Source organism: Tasmannia lanceolata, unplaced genomic scaffold (genome assembly GCF_043159265.1).
Source record: "Tasmannia lanceolata isolate RefF3 unplaced genomic scaffold, GAP_Taslan_0.1 ptg000015l, whole genome shotgun sequence".
NCBI classification, from domain to species: domain Eukaryota; kingdom Viridiplantae; phylum Streptophyta; class Magnoliopsida; order Canellales; family Winteraceae; genus Tasmannia; species Tasmannia lanceolata.
The window spans coordinates 59,301,925-59,324,149 of NW_027518692.1; the positions used below are offsets into that span (position 1 = coordinate 59,301,925).

A 22,225-nucleotide genomic window follows, 5' to 3' on the forward strand; every position below is an offset into this window, starting at 1 on the left:
ATCTGTAGCATAGAAGCATGCAACTATGTAGCATCTAACTAGATCGACTGAATTAATGACCAAGGGGAAATGGGATATATGGTGTGTGTGTGTGAAGTCCAGTACTTTTCAAAAGTACAGTGGGGCCCACTCCATAGGATGATCCAAAGTTCGAAACAGTTCCTTTGTTGGGCTACAGGATGATCCAAACAAGTGAACGGTTTGGATCCATTTGTTGGGCCCATTCATTTGTTGGGCCACAACGTAATGTGCATTCTCTCTATGTACAGCCTATCTACATTGTGACCCAACAAGTGAACGGTTTGGATCATACTCAGAAATAGGTCCCACTGTACTTTTTGAAAAGTACCACATAGCTACAGAAGTGTAAATCAATTGGACATTGAGAAGAATGCAATGTAACATAGTAGCAGACTAGCAGTGCATGATTTCAGGATTCCAAACCTCATTTTGCATTCAGTCTGCCTACTAGATCTCCCTTTTAGAGACAAAAGATAAATTGGGATAAATAAACTGGGATAATTAGCCTCCTTTTACTACCAGTGATAAATAAGTTGGGATGGACCTTGCTTGAGGCAGGAAGCCATTGTTCAACAGAGCTACTACAATCTTTGTTAATGAAGGGTTCAGATGTTTAAATAAGGCTGCAAATTGGAAATATTATGGGTGATGAATTGGCAATCTAAATGGGTGGGCTTCTTATGAGTATAATAGATATCATCATAACAATATGGTCAAAAGCATTTGGAAATCAATGGTATAAATGGATCTATTAAATTGCAATCAAATAAGCATGTGGTTTACATACCATTCAGGTCTGAATTCTTCTCCGCGATTGCAAGTTTTTCATCAAATTGCTCTGTAATTTACATACCAGTCTCATCTTAATTCTTCTGAGATGGCACCTAGATTGTGGAATAAACGACCCACAAATGTGTAACAGGCATGTGAAAAGACTGGGTTTAAATTGGCCAAAGGAAAGAAGAACAACTAATAAGATGAATTAGGTTTACAAAATCTTCCATTTCAGCTCCAATGCATTGCAGATCCGGCCTATACAACAGGCAGCACTCAGTGAGTAGCCTGAAACTGCAAATAACAAGCACGACTAACTTTAGCACCCTACTATTGTAATGTAAATGAAGTAAAAGAGAAAGGAAAGGAAAGAAAGGGAACATGTGATTTCTGCCACACTGTAATCTACAGAATTGTTATACCGATACTGCTTATTAATTTTCTGAAACATATTTCGTATCCTACAATATCCATGCAAGGGTAGTTTCTCATTGCAATCACAAAAGATGCTTCGACCAACCCTGTTGCATGACTTCATGGTTGCTTTCACATCATTTTTTTTTTCATAATGGTAACTTGAATAAAAGCGAAACAAAATGCAAGGATAAGGCCGTTACAACGCGAGAAACCTACCCAATTGGTAAGCGATTACTAATCATTATAACACTTCAATCAATGCATTCCCTTGCCAACGCATCATTTCCTTATTTGCAGATCTTGGACAATGCTGGATTTGAGGATTGATCACTGAGCAACGGTCAATAAGCAATAATCTCTAGTATGATCAAAAGTAGACACAGCCTTTTGCCTATAAGATGGCATTGCTAGAGTCGCTTTCAATCATTAACTTTCTGGAAAGAGATTTCATGACGATCCACAACCCCATTAGTTCCACTTCGTTTGAATCCATTTCCTGGTTTGGACCTAAGAAAGCATCTGAGAGCCTCACCAAGGTGGTTCCTAACCACCCCAACCTTACACACAGTTACATGTTGCACGGGGTGTGATTCGGGCTGTCCAATCTGGAGGGGCCCACATTATATGTCCATGTCCAACTGCAAATCAAGAACATCCTCACTGTCCAAATGGAATTGCAAGATGAAATTGGATCTCTTCCGGCTCATAGGATTGTTAGGATCAACAACTTAATGTATTTTCGACCTAGGTCCAGCAAAAGCAGGTGCCAAGCTTTTACAAATGAATTGTATTTATCTTAAAAAAAGAAGAAGTAGGTAACAACCTCTAGTATCCAGATGGACAGACTGGATCAACGTACGTAAGCGACCATGCTTATAAAATGCATTCAGTACCACATGTTAATGTTGCAACACATATCTTTTACTACTTGCCCTAATCATCCTACAGCATGCAGCTGAGTTGCTCATTTAATATGTTAAATCTTTATGGCAATGGGCATAGCACAGCAGTTTGTAGACGTGGGTGTTGGAGGCTGGCATTCCATAGGCCAACTGTGCTCTAGGTGGTAATAGAGAGGCTAACTAATTCTGGAGATAAAGCTTTTATCTTCTAAATTGAATATGAACACTAAAGGTGTTCACAAAATTTTCTAAAGCAAACCCAAAAGTTATTTCTAGCAGAAAACTATATGAAAACTCTCCGATTTAAAGGAAAACTTTACCTGATATAAAATCATCGGTATACTCCTTATCAATTTTCCCATGAGCCATTGCACCAACCTAAACATAAGATTAAGCATCATAGTATAGCATCATTTAGCTAAAATATGCATACAGTAACTCCCAACAGAAAAGAAGAAGACAATTATAAAAAATTGAAAATACCACAAAAACAAAGGTAGCGTCATCACTAGCAGCTCCGACGTAGTCCCATAATTGAACTAATTTCTCTGAACAATGTGAGAGGCCTGTAATGGAAACGGCGCATTTAGGGGGGAAAAAGAAAAAAAGAAGCATCCCATGTTGCAAGCCTTGCACAAGACAAAGGCTCACCTATTTTACGGGAATTGACAGGTAAATGCCGAGTTACTGGGTTCTCAATCATGTGCAAAAGTTTTTCACGCTTACTAGTAGCACTTATACTCAGTTTCTGCAGCAACTGTGCTGCAGTAATCATCAGGGAAAAAATGCATATGTAAGATCCTAGGCACCAAATGACAAAATCATACTTCACACACAAATAAATGGTGAATTGACTTACACATAACCCCACAAAACCGCTTAAATGTTCTGGGCATACGAACATATGGCTTAACTTCAAAAATCAACCCTTTCTCTGTTTTCACATACAGGGCTCGCAGCTTCCCAGCCTTGTTAAGAGGGCTATCCAATATTGCAAGTAGAGCCTGAAGAAATCATAAGTTGCATATACTCATGGATACAAATCAAACATCAAAGGAAAGAAAGACAAATCTCACTTCATAGTAACTCAGTTGGCATTTTTCCTTCTAGAAAAATGGCTTGTGGGGTTATTATTCAGGACTCTAGGGATTTACATTTTAGCATCAAGTGTTTAGGTTTGAGAGCCTGTGTCTGGGAATTTACGGTTCTTACTTTAAGGGTTTAGGATTTCAAGGTTTAAGAGCAAAAAAATGAAGAAATTTCCTAACCTGGTGAACAATGTCAGGCCTGCAATCAGCAGGATTGCGTTTGTGTTTTCTCAGGAAGTTGGCATGATCATCCGAGTTCAAAATCTGATGAGTCAGAAGATAGAGAAAATAGAAACCACAATTGTATATCAAGAAGAACCAACACTCTAACAAAAGAAATAAAGCCAATTCAAATTGCATTTACCTAATACCTCAAACATAAAGATATTAAATATCATGAGGAAAGAAACAACTAATCCTTAACCATAATTCAAACTAGCTCACAGCAAAGGAGAATCTCCAAAATTTGCACATTGAGAACATTATAAACGTAGAATCTGCCTAAGCACAGGAAACTACGACTTCCAAAAACACAAACAATTCCAACCAAATCACATAATAGATAAACACCTAAATCCTAAACTCCGAGAATCGAAGAGAAGTCCAAGCCTTGAAATTGCATAAGCAGAGGAAACCCAACCACAAAAACTACGAACAAATCAAACCTTGTCTCACCAAAACAATGGCGCCCTAATTGGTCACTTTGGGTTTTCAACCCAACTGCAATTTGGGTGTAATTTGCGTATGATATTACAATTTACACACAAATTTCACCAAAATGCAACACACAAATTTCACCAAAATGCAGAAGGATTGTACAGCCAAACTTTCCTAAATTCTTGAGATAGAAAAAAACATAACTCTTAAATTAATGAAACCAGAGAACCAACATTAAGTACATAAAAACAGATACCCAAAAATCTTAATCCACGACAATTTAAATTGAACAGACAAATTAAAAAACCACTAATTTTCATGAAAGCCTAAAAAATACGAAAAAATACCTAAATCAAAGAAAGCCCAAGCTTTGGAATCGCATAAACAGAGAAAACCTAACCGAGTTAAAAAATTAAAAAAATCAAACTACATTTCAACATAGAACCGAATTTCGTTAGAGGAAAACACTAAGCCCTAAATTGCACAAAAAACAGAGGACACCCAAAGTCAAATTGCATCTGATGCCATTAAAAAAAAATGCATCTAAAAACCCAAAGTCTAAGAGAAAGAAAACCCAAATCTTCAAATTACATAAAACAGAGACAAAACCCTGATCCTCAAAAACCTAAACTCCAAAACTCTAAAGAGAAGAAGGTATGGAGTTATTACTTTTCCAACTTTGGCGACTTCCAAAGAAGCCCTCTCGAGAATGAAGATGACCCCAGCTTTGGAATTTACATCGGAGGGCAGAATCGGAATTCCAGACAACTCGTGTACGGACTCATTTGCTTTCCTTTCGTTTTCTTCCTCTCCTCCTACATTCTCGTTTACATTTTTTTCTACATCTTCTTCTTCTTCCACTTGTCTCTTCTTTCTCTTCAGCCCTTTTACTGCGTATGGGCGAACTATGTTGTTAATGGTTATTCGGTTATAACCGAACCGAAATAACCGAAATTGGGTAACCGAAATCAAATTTCGTTAACCGAAACCGAACCGAAAATTTAAAAAACCGAACCAAATAACCGTATAATGGGAGAAAAAGAGGGAAAAAAGCAAAATCTTTGTTTTATCGGAGGGCTAGGATGATCCAATCGAAATGATTTTTTGAGCACAACCTAATTAAGTTGTGATCAATCAAATGGACGGTTTCGATCATCCTTTGGAGTGCCCATATCACATCTTTTTTTGAAAAAAATAATGGTTTTTATCATTAATTCGGTTATTTCGGCTAACCGAATTTTTTTTGGAGATAACCGAAACTGAATAACCGAATTACCAAAAAAAAAAACCAAAACTGAAATCGAACCGAACCGACCGAACCAATTCGGTTCGGTTCGGTTATTCGGTTTTAACCGAATAATGAACACCCCACTTTGTTATGTACATAATAATTATTAAAAACGAATAAAATCTCAATTGTTTGTGGAAAAAAATATAAAATAAAGGTTGGGTAAACCCAAAACCGAACCGATCTGTTTCGGTTCGGTTCCAAAGATATATGGGTTCGGTTATGGTTCCAAATTATGGGAGCCGATTGCATATGGTTCGGTTGTGGATATACTCCGGAACCGAACCGAACCATATATGCCCTTAGTTTAGATCATCATATGGTGTAAGCCGTACAATACTTATTGGAAAAATACTGGACTATGGCTTACACCAGTCAAACTTACGCAGTGGGATACACGAACCTTATGGTACGCATCATGTTAGAGTTTGATCAGCCAATGCGATGGTATTCTACTGCTTAGGTGATGGTCCAAAGTTTGATCCGAACTGTCCACCTAGGACCCCAGATCTTTGAATGGGCATTGAATTAGAGATCTCTTGATTGTGCACTTGAGCTCGTGAGCCAAAAGATGTGATATATTCTAACAACCCGTTCAACACCAATAGTCAGATCTTGCAAATCAACCTTTGGATCATCTCGATTGGAGGTTGAAGACGATGGATTCCCCAATTCCTTCCTTTGATTGCCTAAAGAGTTGAAACCCTCTGCCATCCTTCTGTTTTCTAATTGTAATCTGATTATTGTAATCCTCAACAGGTGTAGAAAATCAATTTGATTTGTTTTTATTTCTATGACTATGACAATCTAGAATAAAAAGGTAGATGATCTAATGCCCTTGTACTACCCAATGTGGAAAACTAGTCTTACTGGTAATGGATGGGTGGCCTGTTACATCAATCTTTCGAATGTTAATTATAAGATGAAATAGATATGGGTAGGCAAAAGTAGAAGCGGAGACCCCATAACAACCCATAATTTAATACACATCATTATATTTTCTCCTCGTGCATGCATGTGGGCCCCCTTGATCTTTGGGGGCCCACAATCACTATGGCCAAATGGCCCTATTCTCGAACTATCTCCCATCACGCATGCACGTGGCTAATGGCAACAAGAAAAAAAGAGAAAAATTAAAAAGAAAAAGAGGAACAAAGAAGCAAAAGCAACCGAGCATGTATAATCTTCCCTAACAAAGTAAAAGGCAAAAGGGAACCTCTGTTTGTGAACTCAGCTATAAAAAATCAACTGCTTAATTAAAGGCATACTTTTCATCAGCTTTGATCAAAGGTCTATAATCATCGGATTAGAACAGGCCCATTGCAATGGGCTGGATTTGTGATCAATAACTTCATAGGATGTTATTAACCCTCCTACCAGTCTCTTTTCACATCAGAGGGATAGGATCATCCTTACGAAGATGATTTACGGTGTACAATCTATTTATGGTTTGGCCCATCAAATGAACAGTTTGGATCATCCTACGAAATGGGCCCTACTTGACATTGCGAAAAATACTGAACCGCATGCTCTCGGACCAGTTCTCACTCTCTCCACAGAGGAAGGCGAGAAAACCTTCCCACTTACGTGTCGCCCACCCACTAACGCGTCGCCCACTGTGTGGGCCACATCTCGAACGCTTTCTACCAGTCACAATCAAATCACACAATCCTCTCTCTCTCTGACATTTTCACACACATCTTTGCCTCTCAAACCACCTCAAAACTCTCAAATAACAACTCCAGAACCAAACCATACCAAACCAAACGCCCTCTCTCTGCAATGAAACCTAATCTCCTTCCTGTATCCCTCTCAACGCCATCAATGGCTTCAGAGGCCATATTAAGAGAAGAAGATCAAGCCATTCTATCAAGCTCGTCATCCTCTTCTTACGAAGACAACATAGCCAAGCCGCTGATGGCTCGTGCTTCAAGCTACTCACAGAGGCGTCGCCGCATCCCCAGCGAGGCTTCGCTTTTGTCCTTGCCTTCTCGCCAACAATCTTTTAGCCGCGACGTGGGCCACGCCGCAGCTGAAACCTTCTTGCTCACTCGCCTCAGCTTCAAGCTCTTACGATATCTAGGGTACTCTCTCTCTCTCTATCCTCCTTCATATTCCCTTTCTTTTGTTTTCCGAATTATATTATCCCTCTGGACACCCTAGTTACTAGATTCTGCGAGTAATTGGAAGAGAATCTTGAAAAAATTCTGCCCCAATCTGCAATCAATATTTCTAAATTTGTCACTGAAAATTATAAAATAACCGAAAACATTTTATTATTTTGGAAAATAAAGTCCCTGAATTCTACACCTTACCTAATTTTTTTTTGTTTATGAGAAAAAGTAGCCTTCAAACTACTTTTAAAATCATACATCGTTGTTACCACCCCCCCCCCCCCCCCCCCCCCCCCCAAAATAAAAATAAAAAAATAGCCTTAGGGTTTTCTCATATTGAAACGTTTGCACTTTTATAAAAAAAATGTGGCAAATTTTATTTTTTTTCTTTGGGTCTCTTGAAGGGTATTTTGGTCAAACAGTGAAAATCTACTGTGTTTACATAAGTAGCATATAGGGATTTAATCGTGATTCATGATGACTAATCAGTATATATTTCACAGATTACGGATTTATAGGCAAGAATCATTTTAAACTTAAAAAATATGCAAATTATTAAAAAAAATTATCGAAGTAAGTGCGAATTTTTTGACTAATTTTTCAAATAATCAGTACATATTTTACAGATTACTGATTTAGCAATGTAAGCAGACCTCTTCAGTATGTGGAGGGGTGTGTAATTTGGGGAAACAATTAGTCCGCTTCATGGAGTATATGGACGCAGAGGAATGCTAAAATTCTTATGGAGAATGTGGGATGCAAGTCAAAGGTAGAGGATAGAATAAAATGTTTAGTTATTCATTGGGATTTGGCAAGGAATTTGGGGCTGTCAAGAAATGAGGCTAGAATCGTTGGTGGAAAGGAGGCTGATCAAGGCAGGATATAAGAAATAACTCTGATTGATTCTGTCAAGCTGAACAATTTTGGCGGTTGGTAAGCAATGAGGCTCTGACGAAAATAAGACATATGTTAGGGGACCATATAATACTTAGACCCTCTGGATTAAAAGGCTCAAACAGAAATGTGACTTGAGTACAATTGGAAGGGCTAGGAGTCTTTTATACCAAGATAGGAGAAAACTTTGTGGTGGAAGACGACAATGTCATAACATGGGCATCAAAGAGGAACCCATGCCCTTGGAGATTGGCTATTCATTGACGAGATTGTGGACGTGGCTATGTATCTAACGTGATTTCTAATCGTACTTTGCATGAGTCGTAGAGGACAACATGGTGAAAGAAGGGAAAGATAGGTTTTGGGCAAGAATTTCCCCTAGCTGTAATTTCTATCATAGTTTCAAAACACCCCTGCGTCATTGTGGACTCCCTTGAGGCAACTCCCTTTTACCTTGGCCGCGTTCTGGTTCCATTCCGTGTTTTGCCTTTTAAGTCAATCAAAACTCCTTTGACTCTCCTAAGTTATGACCGTGTCAACCTCGTACTCAACCGCATCAACTGAGTATTTGACCACATCGTGCCGAGTCAACCGGGATTTGTTTTAGCCGCGTTTTGATCCGCATCCGCGTTTTAAAACAGTGATTTTCTATACATTTTAATAAAGTTGTATTGTGTAGAAATAAAAAATCAGAAATCCTTCATTTTCTCTTTTTTATTTGGAAACTGTCTGGCGTAAATTCATATTAATTTAAAACAAGTGTGTAGAATTATGTAGAAATATTTAGGAACATTAATTGTTGGTACTTCTATTTTAATATATCAAAGTAATTTTTATGTAATCTGTGACCTGGTGGTCACAGATTCGAGTCACGGAAACAGCCTCTCTGCGAAGCAGGAGTAAGGCTGCGTACATCTAGCCCTCCTCAGACCCCGCAATGGTGGGAGCCACGTGCACTGGGCCGCCCTTAGAGTAATTTTTATGTAATTTATATTAATTTTGATGTTTTTCTCCTCAAGACTATTTTCAATGGAAATTACAATTTTGGGTTGGTTTAACTGCTACGTGCTTCCTAAGTTATAGCTGAGAAGGACGCTCATATGGCATGTGCATATCTTCCGTTGGCTTTCATCCTTATGAGTACAATGGCCATTTAGGATTTTTGAGTCACAAAGCTTCCTCAATTGTGATTTTTTGTTGTTGCTAATATATTTTTCTCATGAATATGGTATTTAAAATAATTGTGATTTATGTTTAACTGTACTTTCTAATCATTTAATTTCATTCAGGGTAGGCTATAGGTGGATCACAAAGTTTCTTGCCCTTGGTTGTTATGCGGCATTACTTATGCCAGGTTTTCTACAGGGTGCGTGTTTACATGGGTATATATTCAGTTGCTTGCTATCTTGCTAATCAGGGATTATGCGTATTTATTTATTCAGACTTTAAATATATTGCAGCCATAGTAGTTCTTCTATTCTATCAGTGCTGAGTAGTATCCAGTTTTGTTTTTTCCGGGATCAATCTCGTAAGTGAAAATATTCTTCCCCAAATATGACTAATCCATTTAGATCCTGCAGTTGGATATTACTACTACTTCTCAAGTCAGGTCCGCAGAAGTGTAGTTTATGGGGAACAACCAAGAAACAGGTATTGGTCTAAATTGATGCGTGGGTTATCTTCTTTTCTAAACTTTCGGACTATATTTTAATTGATTCTCCGACTTAGAGTGTTGGTAAAATTGTGATATTGCAGATTGGATTTATATCTACCCTTTGATATTGATGAGCCAAAACCAGTCGTGGCGTTTGTAACAGGTGGAGCATGGATAATTGGGTGAGGCTATAAGCTACACACACACACACATATATATCTTTTTGTGCGTGTGCGTGTGCGTGTGTGTGAAATAACCCTTGATCTCAATGCCATTCATTGGATATCATACCGCTAGGGCAACTGCTGTGCATCCCTTATAGTAGAATGATTTAAAATGTTCAGCAGTTAACTTGAGAAATCTGAAAAACATTTTCTGTGAATATATCTTTCCCTTCTTCTGTCACATGAAGCTCTTTAGTTTTATCCATCTCTTTCAACACTTTCATGGTGCAGGTACAAAGCATGGGGAGCTCTTTTGGGGCAAGAGTTAGCAGAAAGAGACGTCATTGTAGCATGCATTGATTACAGGTCTTTAATTCAGGTTCTACAGTGTTGACGTGTGATCCCATGTATGCATGTGTATGTACTTTTATATATTCGTGCATGCAGAACCTATACATACACAGCCTCCTCATTGTTGACATCTATGTACAGAAACTTTCCTCAGGGGACTATCAGTGATATGGTAAAGGACGCTTCTCAAGGAATCTCATTTGTATGCAATAACATTTCTGATTATGGAGGCGATCCTAACAGGTACGCATTCTGGTTTATGATTGATATTAATGGATATCACCTAGAAGTTAGGTCAACTGGTATGTGTTTGTACACTTGGAAGTGTTCTGTTTTTTTTTTTCTTTCTTTCTTTCTTTCTTTTTTGAATGGCTCTGGTTTGTTGTTATTCATGTAGGATCTATTTGGTTGGACAATCAGCTGGTGCACATATTGCTGCTTGTGCTCTCTTGGATCAAGCAGTTAAGGAGTGTGGGGAAGGAGAGAATACAGATTGGAGTGTTTCTCAGATAAAATCTTATTTTGGTATATCTGGCGGGTAATGTTATATCTGTCTCAATCTTGCAATCCCAGTGAATCTTTCTTCCTAAAAAAAAAATACCTCAATGACTGTTTGTCTGCTGAAAGTACCTTAATTCCCATCTGTATGCATAAAATAGCAGGTATACTTTTTCTCGAGTGTATAATATTAGTATTTTATACTTTTTCTCAAGTTTATAATATTAGTATTTTCTACTTTGATCCTTTGCGTGTCATTATTGGTTTTCTGTTGTCAAGGTAACGTTTCACTTTGAGTTAAACATGCCATACTCTTTGCAATTTCATTGGTCTGGTTTTTGAGTCTGGATATGCAATTAATGTTAATTTATGGAAACAAGCATCATACCGATGGCAAGAATCCTATGTGGAATGTGTTAGCTCGATGCTTGAGGTGTTGTATTGGAGATGTTTATGAGCAACTGTCATCAATTGTTGTGTGCATTTTATGTGGAATGTGTTGGCCTCCATGCTTAAGGTGTTGTATTAGAGATGTTTATGAGCAACTGTCATCAATTGTTGTGTGCATTGTGAGATGCTTATTAGCCAACATTGTGGGGTGTCTCTATTGATGATTGAAAACTCCGTGAGTGGATCGTTGGCTCACTGAAGGCGGCTCTCTTTTTCCTTGTTTGAATTCTCATCCAAGCCTGAGTTTTACCCTACCAAGTCAATCAAAACTCCTTTGAATTGCCTGAGTTATTGAAAGATTGACTGAGTCAATCATTACACACACACACACACCCAAAAAAAAAATGTCAACTCTCTTCTATTTTTATAAGAGTTCAAGTTCTGAAATATTGGTGTGTACAAAGAGATTATCAAAAAATGTCATCATGATGCATAAATATGTAGATGGTTTGAGATGGATTTGAGAATAATGCTGCTATTGCTTATAACGTCATACGGTTTGTTCTTATAGAAGGTTCCTCCAACATCTGTCTAGGCAGTTAGGCTCATTCAAAATAGAGAAAGATTAGGCATCCATTATTAGTGAAGCCCTAGTCACCCTTGGCTGAATGAGTTCCCTGATACTGCTAGCTAGCAATTCTTTCTAAATCTTGGGTACTTGGTAATTTTCATATTTTGATGGTTTTTATGATTTAAAAGAGAGGAAACAACTCCTATGCCACTCAAAATATTGGGTATGATCTCTGGTGCCCTTCATGCTAGTCATACCCTTGGGGGTACTCATGATCTGCATGTCCCTCGCGATATGAAAAAGTAGCCCTTGGGCTCCAATGTCTCTCTCTCTCTCTCTCTCTCTCTCTCTCTCTCTCTCTCTCTCTCTCTCTCTCTCTCTCTCTCTCTCTCTCTCTCTCTCTCTCCCTTTATTCGAGGCATCATCTGGACCCAGTCGATCCCATTTTCTAGTAGGAATTCAATGAACAACGCAACAAGATTGCATATACGGGCAAGAAGTATTTTAAAATGTATTTTAGGCATATGCCTTGAGGTGAGGTGCACTCAAAATGACCCAATAGGTGTAGAAAGACGAACAACTCTAGAGGTGTACGCTTCATGCCATGAGGGGCACTGGTGTGTTGTGAGGCATAAGCCTTAGGTCAGTCAGAGGCGTACACCTCATAGTTAATATGCGGAAAACAAGAGGTGTTGTGAGGCATAAGCCTCAAGTTGGACACAGTTAATGTGAAGAAAACAATGTAAGTTACCTTTCAGTGTGTTGATTTTTTTATTTTTAGTTTAACCCTTATTTTGGGGGTCTTATAATACTCATTTCATCAATAAAAAAACACCCATGTGGTGATTTTGAAGAGATTTGAGGTTTTAAGGAGTGTTTTTTCTGTCCAAACAATTATGTTTTCTTCATTACTCTCCAGCCACTCAATGGTATCAATATCTATCACTTCAGATGGTATCAAGAGGAAGGTAATATTGTTGGATTTGTTGGTGATTAACCACTTAATCAAAAGGTGAAGAGAAATCCCTAATTTCTAGCTTTTTTCCTTTTTATCCCCATTCCTAGGTTCATTTTTCATTCGATTTGTGGTTTTTTAAAGTGCTTTGGATTTGTTGAGGTGTAAGATGGCCAAGAAAAGAGATTTTGGATGGAAGTATCAACTCAACTCGACAAAGCCTTGGTCCCAAACTAGTTGGGGTTGGCTAAATGAGTCCTTTAGAAAAATTTCATGAAGAAGGTGGAAGGAATCTATTCGGCTCTAATCCTGGCTCTAGTTGGGTTCTTTTACATGGATCATTTTCTTCCATTCTATCCTATCCAAGGTCATTTTCTCTGTTATGTTCCTAGCTATCAAGTCTTTCCTCACTGTTTCTACCCAAGTTGTTCTACATTGGATATGTCCAAACCATCTTAAGCGGTGCTCTTTCATCTTCTCTTCAATTGGTGCCACCCCCACCTTTTTACGAATGTCTTCGTTTTTAATTCTCTATCTAACCTTGTGTGGCCGCACATACATCTAAGCATTCGCATCTCCGCTACACTCATCTTATGCACATGCTGCTTCTTGGTGGCCCAACATTCTGAGCCGTACAGCATGGCTGGCCTCACAGCTGTCTTATAAAACTTTTCCTTCAACTTGGTAGGGATTTTACGGTCACACAGAACTCCTGAGGCAAGCTTCCACTTCAACCAACCTGCTCTTATTCTATGGTTAACATCCTCTTCAATCTCTCATTCCTTATGTAGAATTGAACCAAGATTGCGAAAGATATCCCTCTCAGGTTCCTCCTGTCCAGTCATATTTACTACATCTGCAAAAAAAGAAGAAGAAGAGAGTTGTTCCTTTGCAATGATTGTATATAATTCTTCTCTACCTTTCTTAATAAATAAATTTTGAAGATATGTCAATCCATACCCAATTCTAGTAAATCTGCTAAATTCTATCATCCAATTCTAGAAAATCTATCAACGCCTCAATCCTTATTCAGTTGCAGCAAATCTTCCAATTCCGACAACTCTATAGGATAGACCTTTTATTTCAACAAATGTGCCAACTCAGCATATATCAGATGTCATTTGGGCAGAGCATAGTGGATGGGCTATTTCACCCATTTTTCGTATTCTTTTTAGAAGCTAATGTGGGACCATCCATACGTCCTTGCTTGGAGCGTTGTGGGGCACCATCATATCCATAATGAGACCAGACTTGTCTAGGTTGGGACATCTACTAAAATTGGCAGGGCTTAGGTGGCCCTATGAAAATTTCTAGATTTTACATTTCTCATTTTTCTTGATATATATATATATATATATATATATATATATATATATATATATAGTAGAAGAGAAAATAAGAGAATTTTTTGTAGAATTACACATCACTCTTTTTGACTTTTTTTAACATAGGCACCCATTCAACACACATATTTTCAATCCTACCCCCTCCTTTATTCTTTTTAACAAAGGCACCCATTAAAGCCAAATAATTTCAATCCTACCCGGGTGATCTTAACCATCCGATTTAAGAGGAACAACATATTATGGAAACCTCTATAGATTGGTAGATTGGAGGGCTAGGATCAGCCTATGGAAATGATTTTTGGGGCACAACCTATTTATGTTGTGTTCCATCACATGGACGGTTTGGATCAACCCGTGATGTGGTCCGTACAGTTCTTTGTCGACCCGTGCATCGCACGGGGTTTTTTACTAGTGTATATATATATATATATATATATATATATATAGAGAGAGAGAGAGAGAGAGAGAGAGAGAGAGAGAAAACGGTTCCTACACATATGTGTAGATAAGTTATCTACACACTAGCTTAAAATACAGTGGGGGCCACATTATTTGGGTGATCCAAACCATTCATTTTTAAGGCCCTCACATAGATAGGGTGTCCACAAAAAATCAGATCCATAGGATCATCCTAACCATTCAAACTGTGGAGGCAAAAAGTGGACTAATTTGTGAAGGTTTAAAGACATCCCATTTTACCTCCACAAATCGTAGGGTTGGGATGATCCTATGGATCTGATTTTTTGTAGAGACCCTATCTATGTGAGGGCCTTTAAAATGGATGGCTTGGATCACCCAAACAATGTGGGCCCCCCACTGTATTTTAAGCTAGTGTGTAGAGAACTCTCTACACATATGTGTAGGAACCGTTTTCTCATATATATATATATATATATATATATATATATATATATATATATATATATATATATATATATTTGCATTATGAAAATATTTACGAGTGCTCTTTCAACAGGTATAACCTATCAAGCTTGGTTGATCACTTTCATCGACGTGGTCTGTACCGTTCCATCTTTCTCGGGTAATATTTTTTATTTTGTGGTTGGTTACTGGTATCTGTAATATCAATGTTCTTTAGGATTTATGCCATATGCCTGTCCATGTCTTTTGCATTATAGACTTTCTCATCTGATTGGTTTTGAAGTGTCATTCCAGCATAATGGAAGGGGAGCAATCCTTGCCGCGTTTTTCTCCTGAATTAATGATACAAGACCTAAGTACTAGACACGCAGTTTCTCTCCTCCCTCCTATTATACTTTTCCATGGAAATGGGGATTATTCCATACCAGCAGATAGCAGGTGTGTCTTTTTTTTTTTCGAAGGATCTTCCATTGGTATGATTTTTAGTACTTCACTTGCAACTATTCTTGTCACCTTCTTGGTGTGTTGGTTTTCATCGTTGAGTTGCTTGTCACACATCCAGGAATCTCCACCATGACATCTTTGAAGATAAAAATATCCAAGTATTTCATAGATATTTTATGATGTGAAGATATATTCTTTAGATAAACATGTTTCCACTGAAATAAGCATGATCCCATCATAAATGCAATTTAGAGAGGGTGATAACTTTTCACTCTGCAGTTGTAAAATCGATGGTTACCTCCCAATGTGCCAATGTAGTAGTCCGTATGTGCAATTGTGGTTAGTGTCATTAATTATGTTTCGAGAGTAGCTGTTTAGGAACTGGAAGCTACATTCTTTGAACAGGAGACTTCAGGGGTTTTAGTTAATTATAGGGTGAATCTCCCTGGACATGGCAGAATGGATGTCTGACGGTGCAGCACATCAAAGATTCGTAGATCATAAAAAGATAATGGAGTTTGATGATTCTTGGGATTAGTGCCATGTATATTTTACTTTAGCTTCTCAGATTTTTCTATAAAAGTTTAGCTTCTCAGATTGCTACATCAAATGTTCCAATGCTTAGTTGAGGTGCAGATTTTCCTTCTTTTGGGGAAATATAATCTCTCCGCATATGTGATTTCAATTTTACACTTTTGCAGTTGTTGTTTTATCTCTACTTTGTACATGATTATTAGTAAATGGAACTCTGCTATAATCCAAAATACTTAATATGAGATTCGAATCATATGAACCCTGTGTAGTCTGCATTTGACTTATTCCATAATAAAATGGTATCGTGTACATGGCAGACGGAACTGCTTGGAGTTTGTATTGTAACATGCTATCACCAAATACTAACACTTTTTTTGCATGCAGTAAGAATTTTTCTGATGCTCTTCAAAGAGTTGGAGCAAAAGTTAAACTAGTTTTATATGAAGGAAAAACTCACACAGATTTGTTTCTTCAGGTAAAGGGTTGTTCTTTCTATCAGTGATATGAATTTTGATTGCATTGTTCCTATTTCTCCTTTTCATTCAATGGAGATATATCATTTAAATAATTGGTTTCATAACGAATGGAATATTTCATGTAGATAAATCATCTTGAAAATGGTAATAGCCTAGCCTGAAACATTCAGAGGTTGAACCTTGCCATGGTATCTACCTAATAATCTTAGATATGTTCATTATGTTTAAGTTGGCTATCTAAAGAGGCATGAATGTTTACTGGTTATGTGATGAACTTCATCTTGGTTGCTAGATTTGGATTTCGTAATTCATAAGCATGTATGCATAATTTGCTTGTTTCTATGGGCAATTCCTTTGTTCCTGGTTTGTTAGTTCACTTGGTTTCTTACAAATCCTATTCCTTAGGTGTAGGTTTCTATAATATGCGTTTTTGGTTTGCTTGGTTCTCCGATTTGTTTCATTTAGAAACATTCCGACGAGAGTAGGAGTCATTCATATCTCTTAAATTTCTCTTCTTAATTGAAATTCAAGTATATACCTAGAGATCGGTTCAAATCTTCAACTCATGCTTCAAACTTTGTGGTTGAATCATTTCTTGTGTTGGGGACCTCAATTTTGCTTCAAATTTGCTCTGTATCACACGCCTGTCTGTGGACTCTGTGCACTGTGGCTGATGACCCTGTGTTTCTTTTACTGATTTGAACTCAACTTGCATAAGAAAGCATGCTAAAGCCACTTAAAATCTGAAATTGACCTCATCATCACAAGTTTGGCCTCCATCAGCCATGTTTCATAGATTTTTAAGCCAGTTAGATATCTTTCAATTCAATCTTTCTAGCTCTTATATTTCTCTTGGCTAGAACTTTGGAAATGGTTGCGCTGGACTATACTCAGGGGTGTCTTTTTTTATTTGCAGATGCTTCAGGTAAGATAACATAGTATTATAGCCATTTTAACCTTTACTATATTGATGCAAGTATGCATCTGGCTTGATTTCTCCTTTATGACAACCCTGAGACACACCACAACTCGAGGACGATAACCTTTGGCTCTTAAATTATGTAGAAACAAAAGCCAATGTTCTGCAAAGCAAATTATATCATGAAATAATGAGAGGGGCTCATCAAAGGGTCATAAGTCTTAAGTATTCTGATAGAGTCAATAAAAAATATAAGATGAATAAGGAAAATAAGATTGTTACTTTACAGGGAAAATACATCAATTGATATAACTCCTACTCATCACGTCTAAAAAGAACATTGATATATTCAGATTAATTATGCATGCTACCTGATGCTTGGAGCCATTTTGGACGTGTAGATAAGTTGAGTCTCTCCTGCTTAAGGTTCAAAATAAGATGCTCCTTCTGAAGGTTAAGAGTCTTGGCTGCTAAGATCCAAGCAAATCAAGATCAACCACATGGGGGTGCTCTTACGATCAAGCTGATTGACCACTGTCTGTGGGAGTTTAGGAATCCATTGGCATGGAAAGACATGTAGTGCCAAGTCATGGCCTTGCGTGTATGGAGCCATGTCACCTTGGACTCTGGCATTACACATAAGACTTTCCACTAACAAGTCTAGTTCCTTTGCTTAATAACCTGATTCAATGTCTAAGAATGTAGTGATAAGAACAAATGGGTTTGGATCATTGAGAATCCATAGAAATAACTACCTTGTTGGAAACCCTGTTAGCTCCCAGACCCTATTGCTTCTTCACCCCATGTGTAAAAACACACTAAAGGGGAATATTTTCAAGTCTTTGGAAAAGAGTAGTCACATCAGCTCCTTTGGAAATTTGTGGGGTTTGCTTGAGAAGGAGACCCAAGGGAGCAAGGTGTGAATCCTAGGAGGCAGCGCACTTGTGCTTTTTACTGGTAAATATATACTCAAATATTAAAAATATTTGTTTTTGTATCAAGTTTTAGTCAATTAATGACACTCCACAGATTTTTATGTACTAATGGGCTGTATAGCTCATTCAAACCAATCACTAGAAACAAGTCCCTTGCAATTCAATTGCTTCTCCCCTTTAACCATAAGATAAAAAAGTGAAGCGTTAACAATCATTAAATTTTATGCAATTCCATTTTTTTGTGCGAATGATGCGATTGACTTTGTAGAGCATCCAACCCAATCACAAGAAACAAGTCACTTGCAATTCAAGTCTATCTTCCTTTTAACCATAAATAGCAAAGCATTAACAATCATGAAATTCTATGGAAATCCATTTTTTGTGCGAATAATATGACCTAGTTAGATATGATTTTCTTTGAACCATGAATAGTTTTCGACTTGAATCTTAAGATTTTAGGGACAGTGAATTGGTTCCTGAAAAACCTCCAATCTGATCAAGTGTCTTGCTATAATGGAATCCTAAGATAATACGACTTTTTTTTTTTCGAATGGCAAGATAATACCACTTATATAAACATAAAAACAACATAATTACCTTTTACCACCTATGCAAGCATGAAAAGATTAAACTCATGATTTAACGGGATTAGTTTCTAACAAGTTTTTTGGACCCTTTCTTGTTATATATTTTATCAGAATTTGTTTCCAACACTGGTTTTGTTTGTGTCGAGGAATGAAGGATCCTTTGAGAGGTGGTATAGATGAGCTTCTTCAAGATATAGTTGCAGTCATTCATGCAGGTGATGAGGTTGCCCTTGCCAAAGATGCAATGGCCCCTCCTAGACGGCGCTTGGTTCCTGAGTTCATGTTGAAGTTGGCACACATCATAAGCCCCTTTTAACTATCTTGGCCTTCCAGGTTGCCCCCAAACTAATTTTTTCTCTTGTAGTTTTTCCTTTGGTTGGTAAGAATAATAAAAAAATCAATGAAAACAAAGCAAATTAACTACATCATATTGCCAAGCATGCCCATGAAGAGGAAAAGAAAGGGAAAATTTAGCAAGCTATCTAGCCCTTGTTCTTGGCTTCCCAATCTCAAAGTAATTCCTGAATCACCATGACTAGCCCCAACTACTGGTGAACAAGAATGGGGTTGTTCTTGCTGTTTTTTTGTATGTACAATCACTTTGTGAGTATAATATTGCAAATGCGAGTGAGATAGCTAAATATTTATGCTTATTCTCCTTCCTTTTCCCTCAAGTAGGGTGTTTCTTTTCTTCTGGCACCTTGGAAATTTCTTGGGATTGTGAATTTTTTTGCTCATGGATTGCAACACATGGGAAATGGGGCAAATTCTTGCCATTTAGAATGGATGTTGTTAAATTACATTAATGTGTGCACAACTTAACAAAACACCTGGAGTAGTATAGCATAAGCGTTTGGAATAGGCAGCAATGGACGTTTAAATATTATTCTTTATTTAGAAAAGGAAGTTCATCTTTGAATTTCAGCCTCTGCTTTTACAATTCTATTGAATAAAGAGGAGCAGATTTCTAGGATTTTTGTTGTTTTAACTTTTTAGTGATAAGATAGAAGCTTCATCCAGTTTACTATTGGAGAATGAAAAAACAATGTATTAAAAGTGGCTGTTTGATTGCAGGATAAATCTTATTCTAAATAGTTCTGCGAAAAAAAAGAAAAAGAAATACTATCTCTTATTCTAGATTTTTATCAAGGAGAATCTATCCTGCAATCAGAACACCAAACAAACCTCAAATGCTTTTGTGATGGTGTGATCAGAGTAACTATTTTCGACAAAATCGTTGAATTGGCTCTAGCCCATATTTTGAATGGGTTCCTACTGCTCATTGCCTAAGTTTCATTAGAATCTTTAACCGTTTCGTTACCCATTCTTAACAAATCGCCTGGATCTTATGCAATGTTCTTACATTTTCAATGTTTTCGATTCTTCTTTTTTCTTCTTTTGCAGTTTCTTCTTTTTCTTTTTCTCTCTTTTCTTCTGTCAATTCTTCTTTTTCCTTCTTCCTCTTAAAAGACCCTACATAGACAAAATGGTCTTTTCGACTGTACTTCACATCCAGACATGCTCAAATTTATCAATAGATGTGTGGCCTACAGCTTGCAAATATATCATCTTCCTTGTATTGGTCCCATATGACACCCCACATACATTGGTTATTTAGTGTATACAACATAAATACATTTATCCTAACCTTTAATAACTATACTTCTCAATAAACAGAAGGAAGAAAAGGAGGTGCAATTTGTAGTCATAGTTAAATAGATGATCCTTTTATTTCATTAAACCATACAGATCAAACGCTCATATAGTTAAAAAAAAAAGAGCGATAAAACACCATAACATAACTGCTTCATTGAGTGCTACATTGCACTGCCGATCTTCATCACTTGAGTTAGTTCTTTGATGCTGGTTTAGCAGGAGCTTTTGCCTGTAAGAAAGAAGAGCTGAATGTTAAAAATCTACGCGTAAAGTGGAGGTAGGGAGGAGTAAGCAAAATCCCCTTCTTGGGTATTCTGTAGGTGTACTCTAGTTATCTAGGCAACGAAAAGAGGGCCCAAGACTTTAACTAGATGAGGGACCAGTTGGTTCGCCAAACCCTGACCCAACATCACACGATGGTCAATGGAAGTGGACCCCTCTTGCTTCCACTCTTTCAAGTGGAATCCACTTCATATCACTCGCTAGATCATTGTATAAAAAAGAGATCGAATATGATATATGCACTCATGTTTTTCTTTTTCTTCCTACACTTGCATACACGGCCTTCTACTTATAGAATACCCTTTAACAGCTAACTAGAAAAGGGCAAAAAACAAAGAGAGAAGTGTCATTATTCAAACAAAAAAGTGCAGATGTTAATCCGAGATAGTAATACGTATGTATGTGTGTACGCATGGAGATTTTATATGGTGTGTGTGTGTGGCTGTGTATTACAATATTTTTCAAAAACCAATGTACAGCCCACTTCGCAGGATGATCCAAACCGTTCATTTGTTTGACCACAACGTAATTAGGTTGTGCCCTGAAAATCATTTCCCTAGGACGATTCTAACCCTCCGATCTATAGAGGTTTTCATAATGCGAAATCCCTCTATAGATCGGATGTTTAGAGCAATCCTATTTCAATAGTTGTGTCCCGAAAATCATTTCGATAGGATGACCCAAACCCTCCGATCTATAAAGGAATTGCACATTATGAAAATTTCTATAGATCGGAGGGTCGGGATCTTCCTATGGCATTGATTTTCGGGGCACAACCTAATTACGTTGTGGCCCAACAAATGAACGGTTTGGATAATCATATGAAGATGGTGGTACATTACTTTTTAAAAAATACTGGACTATAGGGCCACACACCATATAAATCTGTGTATGCATGTACTACGCATATATCGTACCTGTACCGTCTTCTTAGGCTGTTGAGGCTTCGGCTCGGCCTTCTTAACAGCGGGCTTCGTAGCTGTCATGGCAGGCTTCGTAGTTGTCATGGCCGGAGCTTTTCGTGGGCCATCACTGGCTTTGGTGGGCTCTTTCTTGGGCTGCTCAAATTGGGCCTGAGTGCCAACAGGTTTGTCAGCTTTCAATGATGCCATCCTTCTATAAGTTTAAGGTTGGAAGTTATTTGTGATGTTGGGCTCAATAAATTAGCTTGCAAACAACTGATATTTATAGTGGTTTGATGGAATTAGAAACACAAGTGGGTACGTGGGTGGGCATGGAATATGTTAAATTGCGTACACCTGAATACAAGAATTAGATACTTGCTTATTATTCCAATTATGAGAGAGTATTGTATGCCCCTTGATGCATATGTCATGAATGTATTTACAACTTTCAGCCTACTTTGCTCTCAAAATAGAAACTCTTCTCAAAATCTCAATCAAAAGAGTTAATTAGTATAAACCCA

General features: G+C 37.6%; 2 protein-coding genes and 1 long non-coding RNA gene across 5 annotated transcripts; 1 reads left to right on the forward strand and 2 right to left on the reverse strand.

Moving 5' to 3' along the window:
* Positions 1-755: 755 nt before the first annotated feature.
* Positions 756-5,861, reverse strand: LOC143892116 (uncharacterized). The gene is made up of 7 exons (XM_077396581.1): positions 5,750-5,861; positions 4,529-4,749; positions 3,383-3,466; positions 2,974-3,118; positions 2,766-2,876; positions 2,435-2,680; positions 756-1,089 (listed from the first exon to the last, which is right to left on the reverse strand). Exons 1-6 carry the CDS (start codon positions 5,859-5,861, stop codon positions 2,529-2,531), a joined length of 825 nt encoding a protein of 274 aa, XP_077252696.1. The 3' UTR covers positions 756-1,089; positions 2,435-2,528.
* A 983-nt stretch (positions 5,862-6,844) lies between these two features.
* On the forward strand, positions 6,845-19,284 carry LOC143892737 (isoprenylcysteine alpha-carbonyl methylesterase ICME-like). Of its 3 annotated transcripts, none has more exons than XM_077397590.1 (11): positions 6,845-7,231; positions 9,445-9,521; positions 9,736-9,805; positions 9,911-9,991; positions 10,265-10,339; positions 10,466-10,567; positions 10,722-10,862; positions 15,061-15,126; positions 15,261-15,404; positions 16,329-16,419; positions 16,546-18,609. In XM_077397590.1, exons 1-11 carry the CDS (start codon positions 6,930-6,932, stop codon positions 16,579-16,581), a joined length of 1,185 nt encoding a protein of 394 aa, XP_077253705.1. In that variant the 5' UTR covers positions 6,845-6,929; the 3' UTR covers positions 16,582-18,609. The 3 variants fall into 3 exon arrangements, with proteins under 3 accessions (XP_077253705.1, XP_077253706.1, XP_077253704.1); XM_077397589.1 differs by lacking the exon at positions 16,546-18,609 and adding an exon at positions 19,016-19,284 and having other exon boundaries at positions 6,850-7,231; XM_077397591.1 differs by lacking the exons at positions 15,061-15,126; positions 15,261-15,404; positions 16,546-18,609 and adding an exon at positions 19,016-19,284 and having other exon boundaries at positions 6,846-7,231.
* A 1,285-nt stretch (positions 19,285-20,569) lies between these two features.
* On the reverse strand, positions 20,570-22,100 carry LOC143892740 (uncharacterized). Its single transcript, XR_013255598.1, has 2 exons — positions 21,717-22,100; positions 20,570-20,746 (listed from the first exon to the last, which is right to left on the reverse strand). It is a non-coding gene; the product is annotated as an uncharacterized LOC143892740 (long non-coding RNA).
* Positions 22,101-22,225: the final 125 nt, after the last annotated feature.